Source organism: Acipenser ruthenus, chromosome 47 (assembly GCF_902713425.1).
Source record: "Acipenser ruthenus chromosome 47, fAciRut3.2 maternal haplotype, whole genome shotgun sequence".
NCBI classification, from domain to species: Eukaryota; Metazoa; Chordata; class Actinopteri; order Acipenseriformes; family Acipenseridae; genus Acipenser; species Acipenser ruthenus.
The window spans coordinates 3,663,347-3,686,520 of NC_081235.1; the positions used below are offsets into that span (position 1 = coordinate 3,663,347).

General features: G+C 40.6%; 1 protein-coding gene across 3 annotated transcripts; it reads left to right on the plus strand.

Moving 5' to 3' along the window:
• Nucleotides 1-1,995: 1,995 nt before the first annotated feature.
• LOC117966288 (mitotic interactor and substrate of PLK1-like) lies at nt 1,996-21,631 on the plus strand. 3 transcript variants are annotated; one of them, XM_059014216.1, is made up of 7 exons: nt 1,997-2,108; nt 3,920-4,094; nt 5,820-5,929; nt 12,763-15,058; nt 17,793-18,100; nt 18,705-18,743; nt 19,202-21,631. In XM_059014216.1, exons 4-7 carry the CDS (start codon nt 12,907-12,909, stop codon nt 19,289-19,291), a joined length of 2,589 nt encoding a protein of 862 aa, XP_058870199.1. In that variant the 5' UTR covers nt 1,997-2,108; nt 3,920-4,094; nt 5,820-5,929; nt 12,763-12,906; the 3' UTR covers nt 19,292-21,631. The 3 variants fall into 3 exon arrangements, with proteins under 3 accessions (XP_058870198.1, XP_058870199.1, XP_058870200.1); XM_059014215.1 differs by lacking the exon at nt 5,820-5,929 and having other exon boundaries at nt 1,996-2,108; XM_059014217.1 differs by lacking the exons at nt 1,997-2,108; nt 3,920-4,094; nt 5,820-5,929 and adding an exon at nt 8,217-8,326.
• Nucleotides 21,632-23,174: the final 1,543 nt, after the last annotated feature.

Below are 23,174 nucleotides of genomic sequence, written 5' to 3' on the forward strand. Positions count from 1 at the left end.
TCCTTGCTGCGCTGGTCATTGCGATGTGTGTGTGTGTGAGAGAGAGAGAGAGAGAGAGTGTGTTAGAAATGAAACTGGGAACACTGGTGTTACATCCCTTTCCACTGCTGTAAATTCAGAATTAGAACTATCAGTATGGCAAAAATACACAGGATCGTATACAGTAGAATACAATGGGCTGGTACTGTAAGACCTAGGTAAGCAAATGAATTGTTATTGTCATGTGTATTAAAATGACTGATTTACAGTATGTAGAATAACTTAATGTAAAAGTAACATACAGAGGGATGGATGTACTGCCAGAGACACCTCCATACACCCCCACAATCTGTCACTCCCAACTTAAACAATGTTTCACCACAATGTAATAAGCATTTTGCATCATATGCAAAAAAGTAAGCATGACATACAAATGTAGAGACAGGCATACACCCGCATGAATCCCCATAATCAAAAGGTCTTCTCTCATGCTTAATAATGTTAATACTAAGTTCCATCACAATTGGGTAAGCCAGTGACTGTGGAATGGGATGTGGACAGTCCGAGGATGTAAACGATATCTCAGTTTTTAAATAATAAATATTTAGCAAAAAAAAAGATATTGATCAGAATAATCTGTTTTATTTTCCTCTTTTGCAACTGAACATTTTGCAACTCCGAAACTATTTAGTGATCGATATGGGTTTGTTGCTGCACCATTTAACACAGCCATACAAGAACGTCTTTTATAATTGTTTTCATTGACTTTTTGACCTTTAAGTCAAAACTGTTCAAATATAACAAACACACAGGGAAACCATTTTTAATTACACAAATAAATAACACAAATTATATATCTTGGTGGTTTATACATGCTGTAAATATTTTATTTGTAAATAACAACGTCAGATGAAAAAATTTAAAAAACATATATATTAAATGATATACTTCTAGGTTATGGAAACCCCACATACATTAGTTTCCTGTGTGCAGTTGGGGCCTTTTTGCCTGTAACACAGGAAGCAAGTCAATTTATAGGGCCCTATTTAGGAACAAGGGCAAAGTCACATTTTTGAAAGGAATAAAACTCTTTTAACAGTGTGCAACTAGCAAGAAGCAGCTCAGTTGCTGCCAGTAGCAGTTACATTATGGTTCTGTGAAATTCCTTGCTAGTTTTATACTGTTGAATTTGCTTTCATACTCTTTGACTTTGCCCTTTCCCCGGAGGAAGCAACGAAGTTCACGTGAAAATCCACACAACAACGAAGGGAACCAGGAGGATGAGGTGTGCTCGTTAAGATGTGTGTCTCGGTACCTAATGCACAGGTTCGTCTGTTACTGGGACTGACTTGAAATTTGAAATCAGACTTGTTCATTTCCATCAGCAGCATCAAATCCATTTCAATTAGGAGCCCCAGTTAGGATTGCAGGCTGGCAGAACTCCATCTCTCCACACTGATGGGGGAGTTACCTAATGGGGGAAGCAGGTTTTAAATCTCAGAGTGCAGAAAACAAATAGGCAGAATATAAGGGCTGTGGATATATTAAACTGTCAGGGAATTTAATTATTAAATTCATACAGGTGCTCTTTGATGTTGTGTGATACCTGGCTGCAGATTGGATTGTAGACTGCAGGTGGAACCGGCTGCAGCCCCAGTTTGATACTGGGAACGGGATGAGTTTTAGTGACTGGTTTCATGGTGCAGATGGAAAGGTACTGTAAGACTATCAATCCCTCACAAAGACCCAGCTCAACAAAGCACAGGATTTTTTGGTCTGTTTTCTTTGTCCGAGTTGCTGACGGTCAGCAGCATTCCAGTGACATTACCCTGAGGTCAGCACACGTGTGGAGTCTGAAAACGCAGCCAGTCACGCCATCCCAGCATTCTCTGTCCGTCTGTCTGTCCGGGAACCCATTGTGTTCACTAATACCTACTAGAACGGGCCCATTTCAACTAGGGGGTGGGGGAATCAGAGAGAGAGAGAGGGGGTGGCTTAGGTTTACACATCTAAAAATTCTAATTTTTAAAAGTCAGTTGGTTGCTGGGTAGGTAGGTAAGCCCTGACATTGGACTACTGCAAATTGAGGATTTTATTCAATTAATTACCAGCTAGCTAACTTCTAAAAGGTTAGTGTACATGTTTTTCCAATGCTATGTATGTTTGTGTTGGTTTTTGTCGGAATCATCTTATTAACATAAAAACCTCCAAGCAATTTATAAGAAACTGTGGGGTTGATTTAATCAAACTACACCCTGCCAGGTAAAGCCACAGCTAGACATTCAACCATCTATATATTAGAAACAGGAGGTTGATGCAATCCAGGTGGATTCCCTGCTGCAGTAAAATTAAATAAAATAATCATATAATGATAATGATAATGATAATGACAAATCACCCAAGCAGGAATCTTACATTGTTTTAGTTTGTGGGTTGTATAATGACTGCCGCGGGTCTGCGGGTTTTAATGTCAGTGTCTGTGAAATACGGGTCACTTGGGTGGTCTGCATTTTGGCTAGTCCCACAGCATCAGTTTAAATGATAAGGTTGTATAATCCCTGGTGAGACCACACTTGGATCTCTGTGATCAGTTTTGGTCTCCACGCTACAAAAAGACATTTAGGCTTCGAAAGAGTCCCTTGAAGAACAACTAGACCAATCCCAGGGCTCAAGGGTATGAGGTATGAGGACAGGCTGAGAAAGCTGTACCTATTTAGTCTAGAAATAAGAAGACTAGGTCCAGAGGACGCATTTGGAAGTTGAGACAGATTCTGGAGAGAGTGGTGGATGGAAGGGGTTGCTGGTCCATTGGGACCCTTGCAGAGCTGTCTGAATGGGGTTCTGCATCAGTAAGCATCAATGGGCTCTCGTTAAATCTGTGGCTTTCTGACTACCCTTGGAAAAGCACCTGTGCTGTTTTTGTTGCAAGCTGTGAATTCTGCCCTGCTAAAGTTGAGCACACTGTGGGCCCGGGCTGACTTCAGTCAAATTTGCTCTGATTACTGTCAGTGAAAGCAATAAAGAGTAAAGGTTAACTTGGGCCCCATTTAGTACTCCAGTAACATTTCACTTTTACAAAACTGAGAAACAAGCTCCTTGTGCTGAAGAGACCTTCAATTATAATGTGTGTTTGTTTCTTGTAAAATTAACTAAATAAGTTCAGTACATATTAGCTAATAGATAATATGTATTGCCATCTGTGGCAGGGCTAAGACCCTGCACTTCTAAATAACGTGTTTTTGTTTGGTTTATAAATAAAATTGTTTTGTGCTAGATAGGGCAGAGCTGGAGGTTAGAATTCTCTCCCTGCCTAATTCAAATCCATGTGCGGAATGTGGCCAGGCATTAATTGACTGATTATCCCTGGTCACATGCCTTTAAGAAGGAGCTGGAAAGACAGTCCTCTGCTCTTCTTCATCCCCCTCAATGTGAAGCACATGACAGTGTGTATAGCCAGGGTGAGTGAACCAAAACCAAGGACCATCAGGATCTTTGGGATCTAGCAGAGGGATTCATTTAGGGGATTTTAATCTCACAAAAGTATATTTAAATTGTGTCAGGGATACGGTTCCTGTAGCAGGACCTCCCCTTTAGTGAGTGACAGCTTCGGTCCAATGAAGTAACACTGAAAAAGAGCACTGATAGGAAAAGCAGCGATTGGTACTGTGGTAAACTTGTATAAGGGTTAGGCATTACCTTACTAAGTGGCCTTGTGTATACAGCTGCTTACCTTCCTGACGCAGTCAACTACCAGACAGTAATACCCTCCAATCAGTGCTCAGTTTTACAGAGAACGAATATTCAAATTATAAATTGGATCAACAGAACCACTGAGACTGATTGTCAACCTCATAGAAGAGAAGGGAAAGCTAACACAATGAAGTCCATTAGCTGCTGACAAGGATACGAAGTGGCAGCAGCTCTCCTTGTCTTTCTCCAGGGCCGATGGAGCTGGCTGTACTGTGTGTTTCCCTTGACCCCCAGAGAGAGCCTGCAGACTGGGAGAGTGGCCGGCACTGACTCCTCTCTCCCACACAGCGCAAGGGGAGCCGAGTATGTTCAAGTACACCCCTCCCTGGCAGGTACTGTGCAAGAGCATGGAGCACGAACTCAAGGTAAAAATAAGGGTGTGAAGGCGTGGCAACCACGGTTTTAATATCTCACCTCACTGTTATCACTGGTTCCCCTTTTCTTGTGTGGTATATGTAGATGCTTCAAAGACAATGGGATGGAAACAAAAAGCTGCTGCTACTTCCTGTTCTGAAAATTCCTGCAGTATGGCTGAGTTTTACTCAAAAGGTCTAGCTGCAAATCAGGTCTAGAAAAGAGAAAGTGATCAGATACCAGGAAGAAACCTTTTTTTAAATTTCTTATCTACAACATTGTGCTTGATCTGTCAGCCTCCAATTAAAGAATCACCATATCTTCAACACAAGACAAAGGGGGCCCGTGGTAGACCTGATCCTTTATTTTAAACCTTTAAAAATCATTTTCTACAACAGTGAGGCTGCCTTGTATTCAGTGTTGTGTATATTGATTGTCACAGACCTCTGCAGCCTTTGTCTTCCTGTATGTCTGGGACATTTGCCATTCCTTAAAATTGATCCTGGATTTTTCCCAACTATCCTGCACCTTACCTCTACATTTTTGTTTGGGCTAACTGCACTAGGGCTTCTTTACTTTCTAAATCCTTATCTTATTTATTATAGAATAATTGCAGCATAACTGTCTCTCACAAACCTCCTGTGGCCAGGTGGCTTGGTGCTGACGTCACAGACCAGGATGAGACTGACCATTACTGCGGTTTAAAGCTCTGATGCGCATTTATTTAATAAAAGATTTAAACAAAACACAAAACAAAACACGTTTCATAAGCCAGAAAACGCTCAATGGTCAAAAACAAACAGACAGACACAGTGAAGTATTGTGCTGGTATAAAGCCAGCACGAGTAGCAATTGTTAATCTCTTTGTATATCATTAAAATTAAGTTCCTCCTCTGAACAAAACCCAACCAAAAGTGAGAGGTTCCTGCCTCTTTTATGCAGCTGTGCCTGAGCTTGATTGCGAGTTAATCATTCAGTCGGGCTCAGGCACATTCTGTACGTGAACTGATTTGGCAGGGAAGGCAATTAACCCTTTATTGCCGACCTAAAACACCCGTGCACAAATACATACACTTAAATAATAATAATAATACCACACAAATAAACAAAATACACACAGGGGCGGGGTGTACCCCGACACACCTCCCTAAAGCCATGCTATCAGGGCACTTTTGTATTGTACTGCTTATTAATGAGAAAAGATGTGTTTGCAGCTGCATTTAAGTGTATCCAAGCTGTTCCTATGATAACATAAATAGACCCAAACTTTACACATGGGCAACAAATCTGTAAATGAAAACTTAGCCAGCAAGGTTGCCAACTTGACGTGAAGCCAAATTTATTAAATGCAAAACTGAGACACAAAAAACTTTAACTAAAAGACCTTGAATTATATTACCTGATTTTTTTTTTCCTTTCAGAAACTAGCAGGTTATTAAAGTCTGGGTTTAAACTCTGTGAACATTCTATAGTTTCTTATACATTGTACGTTTAGAATTCAGTGTCTGTAGTCATGGATACATTGTATCTGCTCAGTGAATGGATTCCCTCACAGTCCGTAGTGTGTTAATAGCAGGGACGTTTCAATTTCTCTCTCTCTCTCTCTCTCTCTCTCTCTCTCTCTCTCTCTCTCTCTCTCTCTCTCTCTCTCTCTCTCTCTCCCTCTGTGGGTGTGTGGCCCTTTGGTCTGCCTGATATACTCTGAACTTTGCCTGCAATGCACACAAACCCCAAAGGTCTCTGAGAGAGACAGAGATAGACAGTGTTTCTCAGTAGGTGTATTGGTCTTTATCATAGGGCAGGTGCTATCGAGACTGTACCAAAGACAGTGACAGACAGACAAGCGGTAAGTGCAAATACATTTTCTGTGTGATCTAATGAGCAAATCTCTATTAATCCTGCTTTACATCTGGGCTGTGATTTATTCACCTGCTTATCAGCAATGCGACTAACATACAATTCACTCCAGTACTTGTATCTGCTTCGTCTGTGACACTGTCGTGGCATTGGTTTCTGTACTAAGGGCCAGTGGTACAGTATGAAGGTATGAAGCCATGGGCAGAATGATACCACAGTGCTAAGCCCAGAGATTTATTGTAAAGCATGTTAAAAAAACATAGAAAAGCATGGTAAACTACAGTACTATAGTAATGGATAGGATTACCATGGGGAAGTTGCAGCATGACTGCAGATTTACCATGGTAAACTATTAAAGGGGATGATCACACAATGGTTTGAGGTAACACACACTGCATGCTTAACCATAGCAGCAGACAGTGTGTTAACATATCACGACCACTGTACTGTGCTGTGTAATACAGTGACCACTGTACTGTGCTGTGTAATACAGTCACCACAGTACTGTGCTGTGTAATACAGTCACCACAGTACCGTGCTGTGTAATACAGTCACCACAGTACCGTGCTGTGTAATATAGTCACCACTGTACTGTGCTGTGTAATACAGTCACCACTGCACTGTGCTGTGTAATACAGTCACCACTGTACTGTGCTCTGTAATACAGTCACCACTGCACTGTGCTGTGTAATACAGTCACCACTGCACTGTGCTGTGTAATACAGTCACCACTGTACTGTGCTCTGTAATACAGTCACCACTGCACTGTGCTGTGTAATACAGTCACCACTGCACTGTGCTGTGTAATACAGTCACCACTGCACTGTGCTGTGTAATACAGTCACCACTGCACTGTGCTGTGTAATACAGTCACCACTGCACTGTGCTGTGTAATACAGTCACCACTGCACTGTGTTGTGTAATACAGTCTCAGACAAAAGTATTGGCACCCTACGCTTATTCTACCGTAATACAAGGTAAGAGATTAAGGACAGACATCCAGTACTTTTTAATAAAACAAAAAGCAAAATATGCAATTTCTAGTAATTTAACCAATAATCGTTATGAAAAAACAAACTTTTATCACTTAAAGTAATCGTTCATGACAGAAGTATTGACACCCCTGCTTTAGTGTTGTGCGTGTCCTCCTTTTGCTTTTTTTGCGTTGAGACGTTTGTGATAATTCTTAACCAGTATGTTACATCTTGTTGGTGAAATCTGGGCCCATTCTATCTTGCATATTTCCTTCATCTCTGACAAATTGGATGCATAATGTTTGGCTGCAGCTTTTTTGAGATCAGTTCAAAACATTTCTATTGAGAGCTGATGATTGCAAAGACCATTCCAGAACTTGTATCTTCGTTTTCTTCAATAAGAAGTTGACTTAGCTGTATGCTTTGGGTTGTTGTCACGTTGGAAGATAAACTGGCTGCCATTCTCCTACCTGCTTTAACCGTACTTTTCTTTAGACGTCCACTTCTTTCAAGCGTTTCAATGGAATTTGTTCTGTGGTACTTTTAGATTATTGCTCTGATTGTGGATTTTGATATTCCGTATTTCTTTGATAATGCTCTGTAGCCATTTTCCTTTGTCGTAGTTTCCTACGTGTGCTTTTCTCAAACGTAAAACCAACTTCTTTGTCTTGACCAACATCTGTTGTGTTGCCAAAACGTTCTTCAATAGATGTTGGAAACAATTTTTCTGGCTAATGAATTTAATGCAGCTTAGTTACTGTGTAACGGTTTTCAATCAATGATATATATTTTTAATTGACATTTTTACAGACTTTTAGTGTGAAAGTGCCAATACTTTTGTCATGAACAAATATTTTAAATTGCTAAGTGCTTTTATTTTATTTTTATAAAGCTTGTTTGTTAAACTACCAGAAATTGAGTATTTTGGTATTAATTAGTGGCTAATGTTCACTAAATGCTTGTATTTACCCGGTTTTCTTGAATGATCTTATATTACGTGTAGGGTGCCAATACGTTTGTCTGTGACTGTGCATCTCCAATCCATTGTGTTGCTGGTAGTGCTGTGGTCTGCTGATGGTTCTGCTGGAGTTTCTTCAGGGTAATACGCTGGCATTATAGTATCCCAAACAGGACAGTGCCAGGCTCCGTCAGTGTTGCCACTGTCAAAGACTGCAGCACTTATTACTGTCTGCTCAACGGAGGGCTTAAGGAGGTGAATTCCTGGAAATCTGATTACTTGGCCCCCCTTATCAGAAGGGCACAGTCGAATACTCCCCCCCTGCCCCCTCCCACCGTACGCACACAAAACACTCACCACAAACCACCGTTGTACAGCCCTTTGAAAAACACCTGCGTGAGAAAAGGAGGCCTAATTCAGCTTTTTGCTATGTTGCAGTTGACTATCTAATAATGTAAGTATAATATCGTCTAATTTGTTACATGCATAGTGTTTCTGATGATCGTAGCAAACACTGTAGCAATGCAACAGAAAAGTGTACCACCATATTAAATATGGGCCTAGCAACATACTTTCAATTATTCTCTAAATGTGTTACTATATTTACAGTGTTTTAACTTAAGCTATTTCAAAGTCTGTCTTTATGATTAGAATACCATTTTATACTGCCTCTTTTAGAACAGTTTAGGAAAGTTTCATGAATATTTAAAGTTAGTTAAAGTATTTTGTATGAATAAAATGAAGCCTGATATTCATGACACTTTCTAAAAAAAACAAACAGCAGTTAACACTATATTTAATACATCCAAACAGACTTACAAAAAGGGTTTAAATAGCTAACGAGTTAAAGCTTTGTGAATGGGTCTCGTATTCACAATGAACATGTTGTTAATTTTTAATGAGACACTTTTTTTTAATTCACCTGGAGAAAGCTTTATCAAATTCTGATGTCACATTGAGAGGATAGGCAAGCTGTCTGTCTGTTTGAAAGTCTGTTTGGATGTCAGACTTGCACTCATGTATTTATATATATATATATATATAATATACTGTATGAGTTTTCAGAATCTGGCATTATATGGGGGTGAGTTGTTGTCTTAATGTCTCTATGTTTTTACACACATATAGAGAAGCACAAGCTACAAACAGTTCTAAGCTATTAGGTGATATGAGATGCAATCAAATTTGATATGAGTCTCAATCAAATTGCTATACTGTATGTGCATACAGTGTATATAGGTCATGGTGATTTACATTGGCATAACACTGATACCTCTAACTTGAACTGCAGTCGTGGAGGGGAATGAATGTGTGTGAAGTGCTTGTTAACATTAGCACCGGTATTGCTCTGAAGATCGTTGTGCTTCTGTTTATTTGGGATATGCTGATTTCCCATCCGCCACACAACACAATTAGAAAGTTAGCTTCTTCCTGAACCCTTATCACTTCCTGTGGTGAAGATCAGCTGGTCCGAGCATAGTGTGGGCTGCAGGGAAGCTTACAGTGTGCTCAGCATAACAATGAAAGCTGACCTCATGTCTACGGACAATATCGTCCAGGGGCAGCATGTATAAAGAGAACAAGATCAGTCCGAGAACAGAACCCTGTGGGACGCCACATGCAACTTCAGATAGAAAGGAAGTATCTACCCCAAGTTTAACATACTGTTGCCTATTTGAAAGATATGATTTAAACCAAGACTATACAGTGCCTGACAGTCCCACAAGATGCTCGATGTTCAAACAGGATAGGATGGTCAATAGTGTCAAATGCTGCACTTAGATCTAAGAGAATACGAAGCGAGAGCGAGCCTTTACTTTTAAGGTGTAAGCCAAATAAACGCCTGTTTTACACCTGTTAATTTAGCAAACTAAAAACCAAAGTAATATAACTCAAGGTCTCTCAAGCACTCATAAATTGTTTTTTTCTCAAATGCTGGCAATAGCGAGTCGTTTTCTCATTTCAAATATATTACCTTTGACTCCTATAACATTCCATGCAGATAAAAAACCAGGAAGCTGATGTTCCCAGTAAGAAAACTTTTGACCCGATGCGTGGCCTTATCACAGAACTATGTCAGGAATTTGAGCTTATTAAAGTATGCTGCCTTAAAAACAGGGTTGTAAAGTAAAGCAGAAAACCCAGTCATAGCAAAACTGATTTATAAATAATTCAACCTATCAAATAACATTTAGTAAAGTTAACAATAGCTTTGTTAGTGCTGCGAGAGCAATGGGTGATAACTTCTCTTAGCACAGACACACACACACACAGACACACACACGCACACACATGCATGTTGGCATCGCTGTACTGACGGGGACCTGTAATATTATACGGGGTGATAGGAGAGCACATCGCCTGTGCAGAAGGGAATATCACTACATGCAAAAGTGAACCTGTGCACAGAGACTCACAGTCCTATAGCTCTATTAGAAGATTTGGTGGTCCAGTGGTTAAAGGAAGGGGCTTGTTACCAGGAGGTTCCCAGTTCAATCCCCGCTCAGCCGCTGGTTCACTGTGTGTGACGCTGAGCAAGTCACTGAACCTCCTTGTGCTCCGTCCTTCGGATGAGACATAAAACCGAGATCTATTGTAAGTGACTCTGCAGCAGCAGTTGTGATGCATAGTTCACCCCCTAGTCTCTGTGAGTTGCTTTGGATAAATGTGTCTGCTAAATGACTCATTAATAATAATATCATTTATTATATACTGCATTATGCAACTTACAACAATCCAGTTGTATTTGTTTTCTATTCATGTCCAACCTTAATTTAGTCTGTTGTCATTTTCATTGAAAAGAGAGATGCAGAGAATAGTGTTAAGTGGCTGAGGTAGCTTGTGATGTCATTGTTCGGAATTCACTGCAGTTGAATGGAATTCCGAGAGGTGCCTCAGGTACAATTTGTATTAAATCAGACATCCTCAAACGATATTGAAAAAAAAATAATAGGGCCTGTATAAAAGTAATAGGGCCTGTATACAGTAAATGTTAGATATGTTTAACTTATTCATTTTAAGTTTAATGCACATTTTATAATAATAATTTGTATATTAAACCAGATCATTGATTATACTGATAGAAACCTTTGCCTAAGCATTTGTCTAAGTGACTTGTAAGTTGGACCTTTCATCCATAAACTGGTGCAAATGACAATTTTGACTGGAGGTCTTTTTTCAAATTAAGACACTGAAAAAGTTTGTCATTTAATTTACTAAGTTGCTTTTAGTATTTCATTACCTTTTGAATTTCTGATTCAGTGATATAAGTTATAGATGACATGTTAATCAAATCAATATAAATATTAATCAAACTGTTCTGCACAGTTTTTGAATTAGGTCCAATTTCTATATTAAAGACAACAGGTGGTTTAAACAAATAGGCTGAGATTCATATGATAGACACAGTGGTGACTGTTGGAGTTTATGCAGCCAACAGTCCAGGTTAATCATCATCTGTTATAATCTGGGAAAGAAACAGTTAGAGGAGCAGGCTCATTATAAGTGCTTTATGATCCAGCAATAAACAGTCAGGCAGTGCTGAGGGTTCAAGTTCCAGATACAGCGAGCTGACGTCATTGATCATTGAAATCATACTGAATATGGAACCTTTCTCTTGACAGTGTATTTACAGCCAAAACTATACACCCTATAGAATTAACTCATTTTGCTTCATAAAGTCCAATGAATCCTGCTCAATAATGTTATGTTAACATATTGAATTACATACCACTTTATAGTTTTCCATATACTTAATCTAACATTAAATATTGTACTAGTATTATGGCTTCCAGTACACGTTTGCGATATCCTTTTGTAGCTGTATTGTCTTCCAGAAATACCTTTGCTGTATCCTGTGTTGTCCGTATTTTTTTTTTAAACCTGATCCTGATTTTTATTCACACATCATGGATCACCTGGGGAATACATTTTCTTTTACTCGGGATCGTTCGATAGGAAAAGAAAATTCCTCTTAAAATATCACAGTGTGTATCCAGATCATGCTTCCTCCTGCAACGTTGTTGGTGCTCTGACTGAAATTAGTTCCTGTTGTGGGAACAGAAAATGTTGCAGGAGGGTCTGGATACATTGTTATTAATAATAATAATAATAATAATAATAATAATAATAATAATAATTATTATTATTATTATTATTAGTCATTTAGCAGACATTTTTATTCACAGTGACTTACAGAGACTCGGGGGTGAAGTCACTTACAATAGGACCTCGGTTTTATGTCTCATCCGAAGGACGGAGCACAAGGAGGTTCAGTGACTTGCTCAGGGTCACACACAGTGAGTCAGTGGCTGAGTGACTGGCTCAGGGGAGGAGGGGATTGTGAATGGGACTGGAGTTTGAGAATGACATGGCTGGAATCTGGTTCTTCACAGGTTTATAAGAAGGATGGATCTCCAGCCATTGGAATAGTTGTGTCAATACAATATCAATACCTCATGAAGTTTAGTCCTTGGCTGGAATCAGAATATGTGCTTCAGTGATTTCTGTTGAAATGATACTGAGACACGGATGGGTTTCATACCAGGAACCTCCTGGTACCAAGCCCTTTTCTTTAACCACTGGCCCACCAAGCCAGCACTAAGTAGTTTAAGAGAACAATCAGGATTATGTGTGATATATTGCTGCGATAGGGCAAACACAAGTTGATGCAAAGTTAAAGTAATGTGTTTCTTCTAAACACTGCAGGGTGTTTTATAACTCCATATTATGGTAACTGCATTTCTATTTTTAAAATTAGTTTTCCTGAGATGGTTGTAAATGTAGGTTTGTGAATGCCAGAATTCAAAAGGATTAATTGCATTTGGCCGTGACATTTAGCATTAGAGTCTGGTTCAGTCTAACCACAATTTTCTGATTTGTGTGTTATAGAAACAGCCAACAGATCCAACATACAGGCCACAGGATGGTCCACAGTTGACCCAAGAGGAAAACGAAGCAGTGGACATCGCTAGACATCTGTCGGCTATAGACAACTCGTCAATCTCACAGGGCCTCGTAGAACCAAAGCTGCCAATGGAGAACTCGCCCAAAAAATGGGTAATAAAACCCTTGTCTCCCAAACTGGGGACGACAAACTATCCATGGAAAATCAATGACAGAAAGACAGTGACAGAAAGACAGTATGCTGGGAACTACACAAATGGCTACAGCTATGAAGACATTACAGTGTTGCGGACCCAGTCTTGCGCCACAGTCACGCTGGACCAAGGGGAGGGGCTGGGGGGGGATGTGGTAGTTCAGGGCAAACAGATGGCAGTGGTTGAGGATGAAGGAGGCCTGGTTCGCCCAATAAGGCCAGAGAGCCCAGGATCCAGAAGGGGGTTTTACTCCTTTGTAGAGCAGGGCCTTGAAGCAGGCAAGACAGAAGCCTGGAGGACCTCTCCCGAGAGGGAAGCCAAGCTAGCCACCCTGAGGAGAGAAAACGGCTTTGAGGTGCGGGCCTACCAAGAGGAGAAGAGACCGGAGAAGCTTTTCCCCGGAGAAGACAATGAAGAGTCCAGCTACAAGGTTCCGGTTCACTCTCTGGAAAAAGAGATTGATTGTGACAGGCGGGATATCATCCGCACCCAAGCGCCCAAGAAGAATCCCATCTTTGCAGAGCAGTGGAGCTCCCTGGAAGGGCTCGATCTAGCCGGGACACTCAACAACAGCAGGCCTCCAGAAGAGATGTCCCTTTACTACAGTCCCCTGCCTCCCAGGCAGGGCTCTTCCATTGACATAGAGCCTGGGAGTGTGGACACCGAGCAGATCAACTTTAGCGCCGCACGGCAGCAGTTCCTCTTGATGGAAAAGTCAAACCAAAGCCCTTTTCTTCAAAGTCCCAGGCAACCACTACAGATGACGCCCAAAAATGTTCAGGAGAGCCCACTGTTGGAAGGGAGCACCATCAAAGCAATCAAGGTGCATTACGACAGCCCTGGAGAAAGTAGCCCCATCCACGACCAACATCAAGGCCCGGTCAAGGATGTGGCTTTCACCATGAAAAGAGTGGGTGCAGAAGATCAGATAAATAAGAACAAGTGGCAGCACTACGTGACCTTCTCTTTTGATGACCTTGATTCTGGCTTGGGTGACTATGGAGCCGGCTACACCAGTGATGGAAGCCTCTCTAATGAACTCTCCAGCACCCCAGATACAGGGCGGATTTCGAAGCCAAAGTCAGAAACGCCCATCGAACGGGAGATCCGCATCAACCAGGAAAGGGAAGAGAGACTCCGGCAGGAGCGAGGGATCTCCCGGACGAATCTGGTGGAGATGGTAGATATCAAGACCAGGCCTGTCCTCTCCCAGACTAGCTCGGCCAATTCCCCGGTGGTCAGCAGGAGCAAGGAGAAAGGGCGGGTGAGCTTCTTTGTGCAGCGGGAGATTGAGCGTGAGACCCGCAGGGAAGAAGATCTCCACCATGAGGGGAAGGCCCCAGGGCTCTACGACCACGGGAAACCCCAGGAACTAGAAGAACGCAAGAAAATCTTCGAGCTGCAAGCCGATGATGTCCCGGTTACTCCCAACAGGATGAACATTTCCGGTAAACTGATAGAAGCCAGGAAATCTGAAGAACCGAAGAAAGCAGTTCCGGAAGCAGTCTTGCCAGCTGAGGGCAAAACGACTGCCAGCACTGAGAACTTCTCTGCTGGGCCTTGCTGCCCTCATCGGCACCCAGATGAGCCTGTGAGAGAATCAACAAGCCAGACTCCCGTTCATGTGGTTAAAAAGGGCTTCATCACACAGGTTCAAGATGAAGCAAAGGTGGCGGAGCCAAATGCCAAATGGGAGACGTTTCAGCCCCATCAGGAGACTTTTGAGCCCCAGCCCTCATCAACGGAGCCCCAGCTGTACCCAGGGAGTCGATGGGGTGTCAAAGATTCCCCTGGACTCAGTGATGGTAGAAACTCCTCAGAGCTCAGTGGTCTTCGAAACGCCTCAGGTCTCTGTGTCAGCGACGATCTGAAACCACATCAGAGGGCCCTACCCGGGCTGTTCAACCTGAGATCCCGCAAGCTGAGTACCCCTGATGTGATCCGCCAGGAGATCGAGGAGGACCTGAAGAGAGAGAAGGATCTGCGCAGGTTGAGGTGGAGCACCAGCCTGGCTCCCTCTGTAGACCTGGGCCAGGACACCGTGGACAACCCAGCTCCAGCGACCACAACCAGAAACCTGAGCGCAGGTAAGCAGAGCCGCACTCCACACACAGCATGGGGACCAGGGCTTATCAGGAGGACTGGGGCTCCAATCATAATTCTTAAGGTAAAACTACACGACTTGAATTTCTGATAGTTTTATCAGTTGCTTAGGTTTACTCCAGTACTGGCACCACAGCATCATGCGTTGTTTTTTTTCCACTCAGAGCAAATGCAATGTGAAATGGACTGCAATGTTTAAACACATCACTACCGATTTTTTAGTTTCAAAACTACAGAACAATGTCTAGCACACTTCAGTCAAAGGGGTATTGCAGCAAGATTCTGTAGTCATGTTTTCCATTATTTCTTTACCACTTTTTTGAAAATATAATTATAAAAAGGATACACCGTAAACTGTCAGACGGCTGTAGTTATTCCTGGAATGAGGATAGCTGAATAACCCTCAAGCCCCCAAAGGGCTCCAAATGAGAGCCAGTAAAACAAAATATTCAGCGCTCATTGGTAGATCTTTCAATGCTTATAAAAAGAGACACTCTCTGCAATACGTTATTACAATATTTTGGTCCATTATAAAAATTAATTTTAATCTGAGTAATTTGTTTTTAATTAATTTTTTCGTGTTTTCTTTTTCAGAATCCTTTTCTGTATCTTCTCTTTTTTATTTTTTTTTATTTCTAACTTCAGTTGTTCTTCCTTTTTATTTCCTTCCTCACATTTTTGTTGGAATTATTTTAAGAATGTGTGCAATTGTTTCCTGTTGGCCCCTTTAGATCAGTTATGAAAACATTCTTTTCCTGCTCTGCTGACTAAAACAAGAATGACTACAGCACTAAATAAAAAGCACATGTATTTTCCTTTACAATGATGTAATTGGAGTAGGATGTGGGATTTCAATAGAAGAGCTCACACCACAGTCAAAATAGCTTGCTCAGTGCTCCAACAACTAAACTTATTACACTTTCTAACTATTTTATTATGGTCCCTAATCATTAGGAGTGGTTCTGGTTTCTGTCACTCCCATATTGAGTTATTATCAGGGGGTCATATAACTGGTACGCATGCAGACCAATAAAGAAAAATGTGGACTTCGATATTGTTCTTTTAAGACGCAAATGTGTACCGTCAGTACAGTTTTAACAGGATAGCATTTTAAATAAAGTCAGGGAGGGTGCTCCTGATTGGAGTGAAAAGCAATTAAATGCAATGGAATTTGAAACGACTCATTAACAAGCCTATCAGGAAACATATTGGTTGGTTTTATTGCATTTTTCAGGCAGGGAATTCGCAGGATACATACAGTAATGGATAAGAACAATATGAGTCACTTTTATAGTTAAAACATTTCTTCATTTACCTTCCAGAGAGAATGATATAACCTGAACATAAGCTGAACCAATCTGACCTTAAAGCGCGGGTCCCTTTATTTATATCAGCTTCAGTAGCCAATCCCTATCAAGACACTCTCTCAACCTAGATTTCTATTGGATAACTCAAACACAAATAAGACAGTCATCAGTAAGTCAAAGAGAAATCAAATACAAACATTACTGTTATTTAGTGGTGTCTAATACACCACCCTAGTGCTGATAACTGCAGTGATGAAACGATACAATGAGATTAAAGACTATGCAGATTCATATTACATTGTATTACCTTTAAGTCTTATTGCAATAGTGTTTTTTTTATATCTGGGTTAAGGTGCTTTGACTATAAGTTTAGGAGCTGCTCTTGAGTTCTCTTTGGCTGCCAGACATGTTTACTGTCGGCTAGATCAGCCAGTGCCTTTAGAAAGCAACAGCGCCATCTAGTGTGCAGCGGTGTGATGCCAGGAAAACAAAAGAAGTCAAAGCTGCTGTTCACTAGATGGTACTGACTCTCACTTCGACACTGGCTGAACTAGCCCAGGTTACTGTAACATGGGCACTGTTGAGCCGTCTCTGAACTCATGTGAAAGCACTTTAACACATTATCTTATCTCGTGTTTGAATTACATTGCAGAGCAGTTTGTGCCATTCCCGGCTGTACTGTGAGTCACACTGTACAGAGAGCAGGTTCAATTGTTTTTAAATAAGCTCATACAGGAAAACTGGAATGTCTCAAACTCATGGACTGTGGGATTCTTATTCCTATTCCTGTGTTCATGATGTAGACAGAAATGGATTTTTAAATGTTATGTTTTTTTAAAAAAGCTAGTTAGCTCACTTCTGTGTGAAGTTACAGTGAAACCTAGTGGTCAGATATGTACACTGCACAAGGCACGTTTCTTGTTTTCCTTCTTGTTTTCCTTTCCACTGGATGTACATTTTATTATTTTCCCCACATAGAACAAAAGAACAAAATGTATTAAAGCTCGTCCAGTTAGCTGATCAAAACTTTGTCAAGTCAGGTCTTAAAGCACCCCAATGATTCAGCATCACCAGATAACCCATTCCATACCCTCACCACTCTGTGTAAAGACGTGACTCTATCCCTATGTCTTAAGTCTGTCTCCATTTCATTTCCAACTGTGTCCACTAGTTGTGGTTCCTGAGCTGTTTGAGAAATAGGTCTACATAATAATAATAATAATAATAATAATAATAATAATAATAATAATAATAATAATAATAATAATAATAATACATTTAATATGCCAGAAAGCAAATGTGTAAATTACAGATGTTTAAACATATAAAAAGAATCCTCTTTCTTTACCTCTTCCAAAGGTTAGAATAAGAAATGTTCTCTTTTTCTTTTTTTTTTTTTTTTTTTTTTTAGGTAAATTGGAGGCCCTGGTAACTCCTATAAGTGTCCCTTCATCCCAGTGTCTGACCTCGCGCACTCTGGGTGTTTCCATGGTGACAGCTCAGCCGTGGGTAGCCCCCCCGTGGCCGGAGTCTCCGCGCACTCCGGGTGTTTCCATGGTGACAGCTCAGCCGTGGGTAGCCCCCCCGTGTCCGGAGTCTCCGTCCACCCCGAGAAGCTCCGGTCAGCCAGGCCAGGGCACGAGCTTCAAAGGTCTGACCGAGACGCTGCTGGGGGACTTTGAGGAGCGAAGGATCAAAATGAAACATGAGGAGGGAAAGGTGAGTGGGTGGAGAGGCAGGGGCTGGGCGTGAAGCTCTCTAACTGGGTTCAAAGACCAACGTCTCAACATTCAACTAAAGCAAGCTCTGTAGTTTAGTGCGCGTCTTTTGTCCGTGTCAGCATTACTCATCAGCCACTATGAGGAGAGTCATTAGAAGTAGGACCGTGTTTTTTCACGGTATTACACAATCTAAAAATATGTATTTCACGATTTAAACATAATATTTATTAAAGCAGAAATAATTGTATTGTCACATTCAAAATTGATCATTTTCTTTAGCGCTATTATACAGCAAATGTTCCTAAATATTTAATTGAATTTTCACGGGGAACTGCATATTACATGGCAAGCGGTACATTTCACGGAAAACGTGAAATCCGTGATAACTAAGTATAGGAGAAAGCAGGAAAGCAACAGACGAACAATTAATTAAAATTCCTTTCCCATGTTTTGAATCAGTCTGCTCGCAAAGATGTTGATGGTCTCAACCTGGCCACCAGAGACCCAGGACTGAGTGGCAGGGAGGGTGTGTACATGTTGTTGTTTAGATATGTATTAATTCGCTGTCTTTATAAAGTTTCTGCTGTTGTTTGTCTCCCCAGTATGCTGGTATTGAACCAAGTGATGATGTGAACAACGAGGTAAGAAGTCAGTTACATCTGCATGCTTGTTGTTAAGGGAGTACTTCATTCACCTACCCAAGACCTGTCAGATTGCTGTCAGATGTTGTCAGTGTTTTCTATCAAGTACATTAAGCTAAACTGGCAAAACTACCCTTACCAAATGATCTTGAATGGCAGACAATGGTACAATGACATTGCAATGGTTTTGCATAGTAATTGAAGCACAAGGATGGCTACAATGGTATCATATTTTGCAGAAATACAGAACACGATCATTTTCAGTATGGTACCGTACCTCTGTGGGCTTTACCATGCTTACCTATGCTTTGCCATACCGTCACTGTGCTTTATTACACTTTGCTATGCTTTTACTATGATACACTTTTCTAAGGCTGTTTTTGACTGGTGCATTAGCACTGGGATAAACGTTTAGTTGGCCCTGAGTGTCTGACCCCTTATATGCCTTCTCTCCACAGGTGCTGGAAGCCACGCGTGTGACACGACACAAGAACAGCCGTGCCCTGCTCTGGGAGGCAGGCATGTACTCCAACGAAGCTGAGAAGTGAAGCACCCAGCGCTCTGTATTGAAACTTGTGCGTTTCACTCTCCCTGCCTGCAAATGATGATGATCTCCACAATGCTGCTGGGGGAAACCGCTATCACACTGCCCCCTGCTGGAGATCATGGCTCAATGTCATCTCTGGGGTCCTCCATTACTTAAATAGGTTACTTAGTTTCTACCATGTACCTGCCATTTATTACTTGGTCTTTATTTGATTCGGAACAATTGTTCATATTTCAGACTTTAGCGCTGCCAGCTACTGGATTCCAGCATGCAAAGAGAAATGCACAAGATTGAATAAACAGACACAGATGGTATTCTCTTCTGATTTAGGGTGGCAAAAAGGAGTTGAAAGCCTACAGCCTGTTTAATGTAATGTGGAAATTACAGGTGCCAGATGTGCAAAATGTCTGAAAACATGTGTTAATATATTTTGATGCTGTTGTTGTTAAAGTAATGTTGACCAAGGTTTTGAAGTCCATTTGCTTACCTCTTATTACTGTCACTGGTCCCCCTTTTCTTCCGCTGCTTCCTTGCTTGTATTTTATGCTTCATCTTGCAATATTTCAAAGACAGCGGTATAGCTAAAGAGTTGCTGCTGCTGCTTCCTGGTACCTAATCACCTCCTGTGCTGGAGTTCATACTGCGGACGGTGTGACCTACAGCAAAAGGTACCAGGATGCAGCAGTTCATCTATGCCGTTGAACATGAATAATAAAGTGAAGACGCACAAGATTCTTAGCAGAATAAAAAGGAGACTTGCAATAAGAGGAAGGGTTTAACTCGTGGGTTAGCACTCTTTTATAATCACAAAATAACAGTGCAGGTCCTCATAATCATGTACAAATCACAAGGTTAAAAACGTTGGAATAAAATCAAGAGTTTATCAGATTATATCCAACGTCAAATAGAAAAACAAAATCATCACAGTGGGGAACTGACATCACACAGCAGCTCCAGGGCGCTTGTGACAGTGATGCTGTTATTAGGACGTGAACCTCTTCTGTATTAGAGCAATCCCAGCAGGACAACTAGGACTCAAACCCTGGACCTGCAGAACTGGAGGGGTCAAAGCCAAGCTCGCTGCCCCCAAATACAGAGTGCATTGCAGAGGAGGGTGGCGTTTTAATATACAGTGTATGAATATCTATATATGTATCTAAAGTACATATGCAGAATAATGAATGAATTTATTAGGAATGTAGACTTCCAGATATGATATTGCCAAAAACTGGGATTGCAATTGCTTGAGTGCAGAAGATTACCGTATATAACTGTGTATAGGTGCTCTCTGTATTATGAGTCAGAGAAAACTCCATTCAGTTGACTTTAATTAAGACGTTTTAGCCTGTATAATATTATACTATGTAGCAGAATGCAATGGAGGTTCGTCTATTGGTTTTTGGTATTCTGAACTCAATACAGACAATTTCGTTTTTCTTCTCAATCTAACAATAGGATCTTTGTTTCTGCATTCTGAGGACTGAAAACGAGTCAAACTTGAGGGTGTGGTTAGAGCAGTGGGTCTAAGCTTCAACTGCAATGAACTATTTCAACCCAATTTTGTTGGCAACACTGTAGGTGAAATTTGTTGGGAGCAGAAACCAGACAAAAGCGACACATTGTGTGACTTGTGACCCAGTTGTGCTTCCTCCTCACACAGCTACCTTCTACCTATGAACATGAACACCTCTGCACTGGTACCATGGTCCTGATATAATACACTCCAGTAATGTTAGTGCAGCTGGATGTTTGCAGAATAGCAGTATTTTTATAATATTTCTATTTTTATATATGCATGAGCTACATACCATATTTTAATAAACAAAAAAGTATTTTACAGAAACACTATTTTTCTGTAAGCCAACAAAGTTGGTGATAATGAGTAGCAAAAGCTGCCTGTTTTTTGGGTTTTTTTTCGCAGGTCTCCATTCTCTTCCAGAAACAGTTGAAGTGGAAGATGTCACTACACCATAAAAGCCAGTCTGGTCTGTTTTACAAACAGCCAGTTTGTTTGCTACAGTGTTGGCCAACAAAATCATTTGGATCCTGCATCAATTATCTCCCAATTACACTGCCTACCAACCTAGAAATATTAGTGACTGGTCTGTATGTTATTACACTGCCTACCAACCTAGAAATATTAGTGACTGGTCTGTATGTTATTGCCCCCCAGTGATATTCTGGCTTTAGAACACACAGAAATATATATATTTGATTGAAACAGTTCTTTGTTGTTTTTTTTAAGTGACTCATACTTGACAAGTTGTGAATAAACTGATTAAATTAAATTAACAATAATTTATATTTATGCCTTGTGAGACAATAAAATATGATAAAGTTGCTTAGTGTGGGGTTTGTCTCTGCTTTCTCATGCAAATATAAATCCTGTGTGTGTATTATTTCATCTGTAAAAACAGTCTTTAAATGACATTTTTTTAAATTTTATTTCATCCCATTCCTGACTGCAAGTCCCTTGGTCAATACAAAAGCGAGAGTTTTTAAAGTGTTGTTCAAGTCTCTTCAAGCTGTGTGATAGCATTTGTTTTGGTTAAGAAAAACTAGCTTTTGGCCGACCACATAGCCTTCCTTGCCAGAGTTCTTCATATTATTTTCACTTTCACTGCCGGATCACATTTCACTGTAAAATGGACAAGTCTGTTGCTATGGCTATCATGAATGTATTTCTGTATAATATAAACGGACACTGAAATATATCTAAGGCCTAATTAAAACATGTCATGTATAATTATTATTTGTGGGAATGCGGAGATCTTCACAGCACTGGCTGCAGACATGGAGGTCTCTTCCTTGAGAAATGCTTGAGGTCTCGTCTCCTCATTTCAATCTGATTTATGTCTCAAATGTTTCTCCTAAAACCGCTACTGGAGAGACAAAAGGAGACACAAATGAGGCATTTTTCAAATGATTTTCAAACAAGGCATATTTCATTAAAGAGAAATAAATTTGAGCTGCAACCTGTAAAACAAACAGACTCAAATTTTAGCTGCTGTATTAAATTCCACACTAGACAGAAATCCATCTGGACTATATATATAACCTAGTATCAAGCCCTTTTATTCAACCGCTGGACCACCAAGCCTGTTACAGTTGTTCACTTTATTCAGGATTTTTTGGAATATTTACTCAAAATAATCAAAGGAGCAGGAGACAAGATTCTCAAGCGTTTGAAAATGGAGGAGGCACCAGTGTTGGATTACCTAATGCACAAGCTCCCTGTGGAGTCTACAGTGAATCACAACACTAAGCTGTACCGAACTGTAATTACCTGAGTCATACAGTAATTATCATTGAGTGTTTAATTTTACAAGGATGAATTAATGAGTGTAAAAGGACTGGAGGCACAGCAGTGACTCATGTAGAGCTGGTATTGTTATTCCAGGCCTCACTTCTCCAGTTCAGATAGCTTACTGTGTTAAACGAGAAAGGCTTTATCACACCATTTTATTATAAAGTTACTATAAAACTGTTAATGTAACAAAACTCACAGGAGCAAGTCTGGAAGCTAATTTACGTAGAAAAGGGCATGAATAGCCAGGAAACTATACAGTAGTCTCTGATAAGAGAGCACCCCTCGGGAAGCAAGCAAAGTGTTCTCTAAGACAGAGTGACCACCGGACACAATAAGCCAAGGCCAATCAATAAATACAATGTATTTATTACATATATCATGATGCACGTGCATCAACATATGAACAGAATAAGAGAAAAGCAATAAGCAAGTGTATGTTAATAAACTATAAATAATAAACTAACTGACAACTAACGCTAATAAACAAACTGACAAACTAAATTAACAAAACACCCCTACGTATGGTAAAAATGCAGCAGCAGCTCTAGATTACTCTCACGATGACAAGTCAGTT